This window comes from Solanum tuberosum, unplaced genomic scaffold (assembly GCF_000226075.1).
Source record: "Solanum tuberosum cultivar DM 1-3 516 R44 unplaced genomic scaffold, SolTub_3.0 scf00309, whole genome shotgun sequence".
Classification (NCBI taxonomy): Eukaryota; Viridiplantae; Streptophyta; class Magnoliopsida; order Solanales; family Solanaceae; genus Solanum; species Solanum tuberosum.
In genome coordinates, this window is record NW_006239232.1 from 426859 (window position 1) to 438525 (window position 11667).

The window sequence follows — 11667 nt, forward strand, 5'->3', positions numbered from 1 at the left end:
AAGAGTGAAATTTTACAATGTAGTGTTTAAGGTTGCTTCAAATCTTTTTGAGATATTATGAGTTATGTTTTTGCTTATTCATAATTTGGTAAAAAGATTAATATAAGTTATTTTTGTTTATTCAAAATAATCCATAAATTATGTTTTTGCTTATTCATAATTTATTTTCTTTAGACTTTTGAGTATTTTAGAATTGAAGTGCTTATCTATATAGTAGGTACGTAGTATTATATCTTCCAAGTTCCCATCTTGTTACACACGAACCATATCACCTACCGGGAAAAAAGTCAAATAATAGTCTTATTTACTGTTTTTTCTGTTTTAATTTAATTGTCTGATTTTAATTTGATATGAAGTTTAAAAGAATTAAAAGAACTTTTTAAATTTGCGATCTTAAAATAAAAATAAGTAAAATGTAACTAATGTCCTTTAATCTTATTTTAAACATGTCTTGTGGAAAGTTAAAATTAAAAGTTACAAACGAAAAGAAAGATGCATTCTTTTTTAAATTGACTAAAAGTAAAGTAGGACAAACAAATTAAAATACGAGGAGTTCATTAAAGTATCTAAACCAATGTTTGATAAAAAAAAATGTTGAGAGTAGATTTTGAAATTTTTATCTTCAAATATTTATTTAACCATGAAATTTGAGTCAATTTTTAGATTTTTTAGACGGGATAAGGCACAAGTACCCCTAGACTATGAACGAAGTCTCAGGGATACACCTTAACTAAACTAAGGTCCTATTACCCCTGAACTCATTTTTTTTTTTGTAATTTTATACACATTTTGACTTATGTGGAGATGTTTGGATGCCACCTAAGCCAAAAAAGATGTACAAAATTACAAAAATAATAGATTCAGAGGGTACTACGACCTTAGTTTAGTTAATGTGTATCTCTGGAATTTCGATCATAATTTAGAAGGCTACTTGTGTCTTATCCTTTTTTTAGACACCATTCACAAAACTTTAAAATTTTCAAATAAAATACATATACAAATACAACTCTAATTTTAAAAATAACAAATTTAAAAACTCAAATTTTCAAGTTTTAATTTCAAAATTTAGGCCAAACGATAGCTAAATATTTAACTTATTTTTTTTGAATTCAAAAATGTTTTGTAGTTTGCATTATTTTTTTTTTGTTTACTCGTCCAAGGTAGGTGTTTATATTGAAGTTTCGACTAAGTTCGAGTTATGCACTACTGGTGAAGGTGATGCTCCACACATGATGTTCCCTATATCTAACGCTTAAACGCCAAATTTCTAATTAAGAGTGATATAGTCCTACCGTTAATACGTTATCATATTCATAACTCTTTTTCTCTCTCTTTCAATTTTAGAAACAAAATTTTAATTATCATTTTTTTAAGAAAAAGAATTAGCTACTCTGCAAATGGCAGCAAAGTGAAGCAGGCTGACCTGGTTCATTCCCGCGTGTCTTCTCCCAAAAAACAATGGCATTAATCCAACTTTGATTCTTTCCTCTTCACCAACTTCACCTCTCTTTCTCCAAATTTTCTATTCTTTTCTTCCTTAACTCACCCAAACGACTCATTCAACTCCACTCCACCTAAAATCAACCTTTTTTTCCCTTCTCAAAATCATCACATGACTCTCTGTTTCTTCAATCATCATCATTAACCATGTCTTTCTTCTATTTCTCCTTCCTTCTCTCCCTTTTTATCTTCCCTTCTGGTTCTCAATCCTTAAGAGGTAAACCCCTTTTCCCCATTTCATTAACCCCTTTTCAAAAATTTGATCTTTTTTTCAAGATTTCAACTTTTCTTGTTTTTTTTCAGGTGTTTTGATTGATTGTGGTGCTGTAGTTGATTCTGTAGTTAATGAGCAGAATTGGGTGTCGGATTCTGGTTATGTATCAGCAGGAAAACCCAAGAATCTTACTGTTGATGTTCTTAATTATACACTGTCAACTGTCCGTACATTTCCATTGAAGAACAATGTTTTCAAGAAATTCTGTTATGAGGTTCCTGTTTATCGTGGAGGGAAGTACTTGGTCAGGACGACGTATTTCTATGGTGGGGTTAATGGGAATTTGAATCCTCCTGTGTTTGATCAGATTGTTGATGGGACTTTTTGGAGTCCAGTGAATACAACTGAGGATTATTGGAATGGAATGTCTTCATATTATGAAGGGTTTTTTAAGGCTGTTGGGAAGAATATGAGTGTGTGTTTGGCTGCAAATAGTTTAACGGATTCTGACCCTTTTATATCTGCTTTGGAACTTGTTTTGGTGTCGGATTCGTTGTATAATTCTACAGATTTTAATATTTATGGATTGACTTTGATTACAAGGAGCAGTTTTGGGAACAATGGATCAATTATCAAGTAAGTTTGTTCACCTATATGGACCTAAAGTTGTTAGCTTTGACTAAAAAAGATTGCTTTTGATTTGATTAAGTTGGTATTTTTAAGTTCTGATTATGATTCCTGAATTTCGCGATGCAATTCAAATACATTTACAGTTTATGTAGAACTGAATCCCAATTCAGGTGTTGAAATGATTAGCAATTTATGTATTTCAATCCCTATTGATCATCGACTTGCGCCTGAACTTTAAGATTTTAGAAGTTCTTTCAACTTTCAATATAGAATCTGCTGTAATTTGGTTTAACTAGTCTGAATAACTCTTTTGATCACAATGTGAATTGAAACCTTTGAGGCTAAGTTCTTTCTAGTGCTCATTTGGAATAGGTTATGAACTGCAGCAGAATCTATCCTATTCGCGTTTCTCCTAAATTTATTACAAGGAAGATAGAAAAATGGCTAGGCATGAGTTATGCTCTTTGTACTAACCAGATAACGGCCTTTGTGAGCATATCTTTTTGAGCGTGTTCCTGAAAATTGTTCTCAAGCATATCTAAAGCAAGAAAATTCCACCCTTAATATACATAGTTGCTAAGCTGTCTGAATGCAAATATACTCTAGTCTATTTGGTTACTAGTTTTATAGTGGTTGTTAGAGAAATTAGTATCTGATTATATCATCCATGTTTAAACAAACGTGTTTCTTTTGGTTATGTTTATCATAACTTCAAGCATTTTAACCTGCTAGATATCCTGACGATGAATTTGATCGTTACTGGGAGCCCTATGGACAACATTCTCCTGCAGAAAATTTCAGTCATGTTTCTGTTTCTGGTATCTGGAATCACCCCCCGGCAAAAGTATTTCGGACACGGTTAACAGTACCTAAGCCTGAAGCTATGGAGTTATTATGGCCTCCAGCACCTCTCCCAAACGCAACGTATTACATAGCTCTTTACTTTGCTGATGATCAAAATTCACTCTCAGGAAGAACTTTCAACATAAGCATAAATGATATATTGTTTTATCCCAACCTTAATGTTGCTCCGGCTGGCATGGTTGTGTTTGCAAGTCAGTGGCCTCTGTCTGGTATTACAAAGATAACTTTAACTCCGGTGATTGGATCAAGTGCTGGTCCGTTGATTAATGCAGGAGAGGTTTTTGAAGTGTTGCCCCTCGGAGGAAGAACTCATACTCGAGACGGTAATCTGCTTTTCTGGCTTCTAATATAGCACTTGGATTAGCATGAGCAGTCCTCTAGGATTACTTTTTACCTCATTTTCTGTTGATTAATTACCTCTGCTACATCAATGTGATATATTTCTTACTGTAGTGATAGCTCTGGAAAAATTGAAGGAGAGCTTCAAGAATCCTCCCCCAGATTGGAATGGTGATCCATGTTTACCTCCTCAATACCAATGGACTGGAGTTACATGTGCTGGAGGATCACGAATTCGTGTTACTTCTTTGTGAGTTCAGATGTCTCTTACTCCATTAGCCTCAAACTCTCCCACGTCACCCGCCTCATGAATAAGAAAAATGGGAAAAATGAATACCTTACCTTACCCCAACCCAAATTACGATTGGCCAACCTGTTAACTTGTGTTCCTTTCTCCTTTGTCTGCAGAAACCTAACAAGCATGGGTCTTTCTGGATCAATTTCACCTAGCATTGCCAGATTGACAGCATTGAATGGCATGTAAGTGAATATTAGTTTCTTAGTGCTCATATATTGATGGATGCAAATAGATTTCTTAAAAGTCTCGTACTTATCACAGATGGCTTGCGGATAATAATTTGACGGGATCTATCCCAGATTTGAGCTCACTGAGTATCCTGGAGACTCTGTAAGTAAAACCTTTGGTTTCTTTTGTTCTTCTTCAAAATTGCTGTTGCAATAATGATCTTTCTAATTATAGCCCAAGCATTTGTGAAAAAGTCGGGGAAAAAAAAACTTGTGTAATTAAGTATGTCTATTCCTAATACTCTCGTCTTTTATTTCAGACACTTGGAAGACAATCAGCTTAGTGGAGAAATTCCACCTTCTCTTGGAAACATTATGAGCCTTAATGAAATGTAAGTTCGTCTTTCCATAATAAAACAAAATGAGTATGATACATAATGGATTTTGACCCCTAAGTTTGCATAGATTTCAATTAGTAATCTGCAACACTTCTGTTTTACACAATCATAGTTTCCCTATGATGTATTATAAGTACACTTTTTCTCAAGTATAGTAGCCCTACGACGCTAGCTAGTATAAGCACAGTTTCTATAACCACCTCAACGGATTTGCTAGACCTTTTCTCTGTCGGAAAGTGGGTGGTGGTGGTACACAGCGTCATTAGGCACATGCTAATCAAGGGAATTAGGATAGCTGGATCAACAGACAGGTGGATGTGGCTATGCAGCACGGAATTAACTAAGTACCTCAAATAGTGTCTCTTAAGTAGATTTCTCTTGGTATAGAGATCATTTTCAAAAAGGTTGAAGCAGGTTTTAGGAAAGCTTGTGTCAGATACTTAAATTCATGGATGGTAGAGCAGCCATTGATCTCTTTAATGTGAGAATCCAACTGTCAATTCGAGGTTTTTATCACTTACGAGTCATTACCTTGAGCATCAACAAGCAAAAAGGTACTGCTTGGAAATATGTCTAGGCGCCGAGAAAGGACTACTATCCAAACTCATGGTAAATGAGAGATGTACTTATTGACCTTTGTATTCATCTGCCACCTAGTTCTAATATTTAGACTACTGCAAAATTTATGAGTACATGAGAAATAGGATCACAGAGTTTAACCGATAGTAGTTCTAGTTTTGGGATGCAAGTGGTGGGGCTGTTAAGTTGAATGATAGTTGTTAAACAAAGAAAGCAATGAGCTAGCTTACCACAGCTGTACATAGCTCAAATTATTCTTGTTCGCTTCAGCAACAGGATCTCTATCGAGCGAAATCACCATTAAAGCCCACGCGGTAATACTCATTTTGTAGAGCTTCCACTACAAAGCACTCATTTGATCAGAGCTTATAGAAGCTATTGTGTGAAAAACTAATGTTCTAAAGTCATTACCTTGAGCATCCTTGACTGCTTTAGACATAACTTTGCTCATAGAATTTCATTTCACAAGCACTCGTTATGTTTTTCTTTTCTAAGAGACCATAATAGAGATATATTAATGATATCAAATGCCATCGAGGAACTTTCTTGATGTTGTATATGCTCATATGCTGAGGTAAAGTTAAATGACACATTATTATTTTTGTTGCAGCTTCTTGCAGAACAATAATTTATCTGGCCAGATACCAAGCAGTCTTCTCGGAAAACCAACGCTGAATCTCAGGTAATGAATCACTCATTAGTGATAAGCTTTTCGTTGCTTTTGCCTTTTGCTTTTTGTTCGAATATCAATCAAATTGCTCTGTTGCTTTAATTGTAGGACCACTCCTGGGAATCCATTGTTGTCACAGCCCCCTATATGAGGAGATTGTCCTTGCTACTTTGGACATTGAGAAGTATAAAATATTCAGTTTTCGACATTAGATTTCAGACCCTCCAGTTCCTTTTTCTCAATATTTTTGAATTTTTGGTGAAAAGAAAAATCTTCAAAGCTTACTATTTTGGAACTCCGGAATACACTCACCAAGACTAACTATTCAAAATGGTTTGCCAGCACATTGTCTGCCCAAGTAGTTTAGTAAAATGGAATTTTGCTGTAATTTTTTTGTGTGTCCATAGCTGTATGTACAGTCATTCAAGGTAACTCAAAAAGTTGTGTTTTTGATTCATATATACTGAAAACTCAATTGTATAAACATGTTTGTAACTTGTTTATTATTGAAATGATGCAAGAGCTTTTGTATTGATTGTCGTAAAGATATGACACCTGCACCTAACTCAATCCAAAAACTAGCTCTTGGGGAGATGATTGTCCAAAAGTCCATATAAGTAAATCACCAGTTCATTCTCCGACCTATGTCGGACTATAATCCACACAAACACGTCCTTCACCCATGGCCCAACTGGAGCGTGGATCGAAAGCCTAAACAAATATGCATTTGGCTCTGATACCATGTAAAGATATGACATTATGAGCCTAACTCAACTCAAGTGTCATATCTTTACTATTGTAAAGTGAACTACTTTGTTTTGTTCCCTCTACAATGAAACCATCAATGAAGAACATGCACAAGAAATTGCAAAAAAAGTAGAGAGTACTATAAACTTGCACAATTCCAAAAGAAATTCAAAGAGGCATATGCCTTGTTGGTTCACTATTTCTTTGCATGAAAAGAAAAGCTAGAACATGTTAGATTACAATAACTCTTGAAACTAGATAACATTAGCTTCACATACATGATACATTACAGGAAATGAACACATCAACATTGTAAGGTAAATTCATCAGATCCTACGACGAAAACATGTAATCTAAACTCATGAAAAGAAGAAAGAAAACCAAATCAAATAGTAAGAACATCTCTACACAATGACCAACAATAGCAAAGTTCTTATTTCACCTCTCTATTGCCCTTACTTTTTTCTTAAGTGAAAACAGAGGAGGCAGAGCAGAGTTTTTCCCCTGTGAACAAATTGGCACATGAATCACAGGTCTAACTTTTAAAGTTTCTGATTTACACCTCTCTAATGATCCTTTCTTAATCCTCTTCACATGTTTCTCTTTGATTGATTGCCCTTTACTTTTTTCATTCTCAGCAAGTGAACTTGAAGATGAAGAAGAGGAAGAAGTCGAAGAAGAAGGCGATAATGAAGAAGCTCTTTTGTGCTTCAATCTCAACAACTCTTTCCATAAAACAGTACATTTTGGTGGCCTAGGAGAAGGATCTTCATCAATAAACCAATTTATTGGCCTACTAGCAGTTTCTTCCTTACTCTTTATGACCATGGCATTGTCCAAAATTTCCTTGTCAGCTTTTAAACTAATTTTATTGAGCTTTTCAGCATAATGCATTTGCCAATAAGGACGTAACTTACCCTCGAAGAACAGCTCATCTGCTGTGATCATGTTTTCATTGGTTAACTTACTCGAGAGGAACTCGAATTCAGCTGCACTACGCGTTGATCTGTCTTGTTGCTCTTTTCGCTCTTTCTCTGCTTGTGCATTTGGTGTAATGGATATGAAGTTTCTCTCATCAAGAAATTCTGAAGAGAAGGAAATTCGGGGACTAGACGTTGGCTCATCGGATATAAGGGGACCTTCTAGGGAAACCATGTTACTAAAAGGGAGAAAAAGAGAGTACTTTGAGGGAAATGTAGGTAAGAAGTTGAGTTTGTTGTGTGTTTTATAAGGGGAGGAAGTTTAGAAGTAATGACATTTGGAGTCCGGCATCAAAACGGGACACTTTTTGAACCCTAAACACCCAAAAGGACCCTCTCTAAAAACACACTAAAACGGACCGTTCGGTCATTTATGGGTGATGGATGTGATTGGTGTGTGTTGTTGTATTTGGTAAAACTTATAGTAAATGTTTATGGAGAGTGAGAATATTTAAACCAAGTGGTCTGGAGAAGCAGAAACAAATGAAGTAAATTTATGTATTAGAATATGGGAACAGCACATGGACACCCTTTGGAGCTAAAGACAAGCTCTTTTTTTTTTCTACTATGGCATCTTTGGTGTCTTTTGATGGATTCAAATAATCAAGTAGCATAGGACAAGAAAGTACTTTGATAGTTCTTACTTCTATTTTTTGAACTCCCTAGGAGAAGAGAAGTTTCTACTTCTCTTGTTTGTTGTTTTTGAGTAGATTGCACTAGTGAGGTGGTGCTAGTAGTTGACTATGGGGTACGAGGAGAGGTAGATGTAAGTCAAAGAAGTATTTGGAAAGGTGATTAGATAAGACATGACCCTAGATAGGAGGATATGGAGGTCAAGGATTAGGGTAGAAGATTAGTAGGTAGTCGAGTGTTGTCTAGTTTTCCTTATCAGTATTATTATTATAACTCACACACTATCTTATTCTTTGATTTTATTATTACTTGTTGTTTCTTTTGCTTCGATTATCGTATTATGTGTTGTTACTACGGTTTATCTCTCTATTATGTTCAACATGACCGCTTCATTGTTGTATCTACCCTTTCATACTTGATTTAATTATGCTTTACTTGAGCTGAGGGTTTATCAAATAAACTTCTCTACTTTCACAAGATAAGGATAAGACTGTGTACATACCACCCTCTCCGAATCCCGGAATTATATTGATATGTTATTGTTGTTGTTATTACTTTGAGATGAATTCTATGCTACACTAGTAGTCAGCATAAACTGTAACAGCAAAGAAAAAAGCTGCACAAAAAGATACATAGAACCTGGGAATATTTAAGGAAGGTGGTTGAGTCAAGTCATAAATGTCACTATTCATCAACATAATGAACCAAGTTAAATTATGTTTATAGAGAAGTCAATCTAGGGATTAATTTGAGCAAAATAGTTGGTGAATTAGGATGTCATTTTCTCAGATATCAAAATGCCCATGATTCAATAACCTAAGACTAGTTTAGTTATAATGACAAAGCTATTTCATTATTAGTGACATAATGAGAAACTATGTGGCCCTCATCTACTTTTGGCATAGGTGCAGCTGCACTTAATTTTAACTTTGACCATATAAATTTGACAAAGACCTTATAGTTGAATTTGCAATTTTAGTCCCTCAAATATCGATAAATTGCAATTTTCGTCCTTGTTATATCTGACTAAACAAATATAACCTTCAATTAATTGAGATGTGTATCTTTGATTCATTTGCTGGCGAATCTTCATAAATTTGAAAAAATATATACCATTCCATCATTTGACTACCCTTGTATTAGGTTAAGTTTGTACATTAGTCCATATTAAAGGGTAATATAGTCATATATTTCACCAACTCTTTATTATAGATTCACCTATATTTTGTAGCATTAAAACATTATACTAAAATAAACTGAAAAATCAGGAGTATCAATTAGTCAAAGGGAGAGGGTGCTTTATTAGTTTGACCCTTCATATAACCTAAAGATAGTTCATAATAATAACATGGGAGGACTTCTAGGCATGTGGTCACATGAGTCTAGCCATGTGAAACTATGCAATTCCCAATTAAATCAAAGTTAATGATCTTTCTATTTGACAAGATTACCCTTTGTAGAAGTTTGTTTTTTGGCTGGTCTCTTGGTAATTTTCTTCACCTGGCAAAGGGTAGTTTAGTACTTTCACAAGGTTTACAATGTGGTACTTATCATGTCCTGGTCTTGGAAAAGCTTGCATTAAGATTTGGAACTTTGTAATGACCCTTATCCATTTTCTTTGTTGGTATGTTTGGTGTTTGATATTTATATTGAAGTCTGGTCAAATTTAAATTCCAACAGTAGAGTCAAATGAAAGATAAAACTCTCTCTAGTAAAAATAACTTTCGTATTTAATAGATTCGAACCTAAAACGTCTTATTAAAATAAAAAAATATTTACAACTCCATCGCAATTCTGATCGGGAATGACTCTTATCTAATCAATGACAGCTATGAAGACAAGGTGAATCATTTTCATTATTACATGCATACATAGGTGTAATGACAAATTTTACTAATATTATTTTTCTTAAAGACAGAGTACCTTTGCATGCACAATCAATGGCTCTGTTTAATTGTGATTAAGAAAATACTGATGAAGTTTAACAACGGCTCATAAGATAAATTAATATAAAAATTGATGATCTTGGGAGATGGAAAATATGATTAATTTTTTTTTCATTTTTTATGTTATCTTTGGTCAATTTGCACATATAGCTTACTTATTATCTAATTAAGTAGATGAAATAAAAAGGATCCTGCGGAAATTTTGATAATTATGAATTGATCTGTTTTTTCAAGTTTTCATTGTTGGAACCAGTGAGGAAATATGTATAAGTTTATTGATCTTTTGTATTTTGAGAAATTGTGAATTTATATAATAAATATTATAATATACATAAAAGATGCATTTTTTTAATACAAAATAGTATATATTTCTTGTATATTTGGCTAACGAATTTAATTATTTTAGCTAAATATGTAAATATTTCCAATTCAAAAATTAACCATCTAAAATAGTAATGGTAGGGAGTATTTTTATACCAAATTAAAAATAAATGTGAAGGTAGAATTTAAGATAGATCGAGTTAAAATATTATAGTTCAGCAAAAAAAAAAGCAGTACGGTTTACTTTGATATAGTGGAGGAAAAAGATAACGCAGTAAAGAATCAAATTAAGGGGGGAAACTCTTTTAATTTGGATTTTTTTTTTTGGCAATTAGTGTTTATCCATATAATTTGTTATTATTTAGCAAATATTTTTGATAAATAACTCAAATTCTCAAATACTAGAAAAAATTAGTATTTGAGTCATATCTCATTATTTGGAAGCTTATAAAAATTTAAATTCTACACCAAATTGTTACTATCTTTTATAAAAATATCATCTATAGTAGTTGTTTGCATTGTATTACATAATTTTTTACGTGAACACCAAAGCAGTGATGAAATATTCAGTAAATATGAAAATGATGAGATGGTTGTTGATGATAATGATGAACAATCGGTTCAGGGTAACTAAGTCATGTCTTCATCTACTTCAAGATATATGGAATGATGATTGTTGCACTTACTCTGAACTACCACATTGCTCCAGTGTCATGGACAATACTTATTATTTGTTGCAACGAAGATCCAATAAATATATTGTGGAAGTAATGATAGTTTTTAGAACATATTCATTTCATGGGAGGCGAATTATATTACATATTCATATCCACAATAAAAGAATTAGTGAGACTCCCTTTTTTTTATATCCCCAATCTTATTAAATTTTGAAAGTCAACTCATTTCACGGGCCTGGTGAAATGCAAAACGGCGAAGAAGAATTCACATGAATTTAGGGTATAAATTATATTTCTTAAAAGAAGTGAAATATGTTTTCCAAATAGTCAAATATTATGATCAAATATATAATGAAATTTCATTCAAATTTTCACCCAAATAATATTTATCAAAAATATTTGAAAATCTATGACCAAACGTTAGCATAGTATAATAGACTGGTGTGCTTTGCTGTAATTGAGGAGCTGGAACTAAAGAAAAATGGGAAAATTGTATATAATAGCAAACTATTAATTCAAATTAAATGCTATAAACATAGTTTGATTTAATTGTACCCCATAACAAACTGTTGCTATTTTGCCTCTCTCCTGGTGAATCTCGCTCGCCACTCTCGCTTTATACAAACACAAATGTATAAAATGGGTTTGTGTTTGTATAAAGCGAGAGAAAATTGTATATATACATATATTTTCGTTCCCCTCTC

General features: G+C 33.4%; 2 protein-coding genes across 2 annotated transcripts; one reads left to right on the plus strand and one right to left on the minus strand.

The window, feature by feature from the left end:
- Positions 1–1353: 1353 nt before the first annotated feature.
- LOC102589391 (probable LRR receptor-like serine/threonine-protein kinase At1g67720) lies at positions 1354–6204 on the plus strand. Its single transcript, XM_006359840.2, has 9 exons — positions 1354–1717; positions 1804–2350; positions 3077–3531; positions 3662–3797; positions 3956–4027; positions 4107–4175; positions 4333–4404; positions 5600–5671; positions 5768–6204. The coding sequence occupies exons 1-9, from the start codon at positions 1648–1650 to the stop codon at positions 5808–5810; spliced, it is 1536 nt and encodes a 511-aa protein (XP_006359902.1). The 5' UTR covers positions 1354–1647; the 3' UTR covers positions 5811–6204.
- Positions 6205–6602: 398 nt separating this feature from the next.
- Positions 6603–7924, minus strand: LOC102598768 (uncharacterized). The gene has a single exon (XM_006359870.2). It carries the CDS (start codon positions 7559–7561, stop codon positions 6845–6847), a length of 717 nt encoding a protein of 238 aa, XP_006359932.1. The 5' UTR covers positions 7562–7924; the 3' UTR covers positions 6603–6844.
- Between the last annotated feature and the right edge of the window lie 3743 nt (positions 7925–11667).

What these genes read in the sequence shown, in the direction of transcription:
- LOC102598768 (XM_006359870.2), bottom strand. Translation starts at nt 7,561, where the DNA reads ATGGTTTCCCTAGAAGGTCCCCTTATATCCGATGAGCCAACGTCTAGT.
- LOC102589391 (XM_006359840.2), top strand. Translation starts at nt 1,648, where the DNA reads ATGTCTTTCTTCTATTTCTCCTTCCTTCTCTCCCTTTTTATCTTCCCT. An exon ending in TGGTTCTCAATCCTTAAGAG is followed by an intron (nt 1,718 to 1,803) that starts GTAAACCCCTTT and finishes GTTTTTTTTCAG; the next exon opens with GTGTTTTGATTGATTGTGGT. An exon ending in TTGACAGCATTGAATGGCAT is followed by an intron (nt 4,028 to 4,106) that starts GTAAGTGAATAT and finishes TACTTATCACAG; the next exon opens with ATGGCTTGCGGATAATAATT.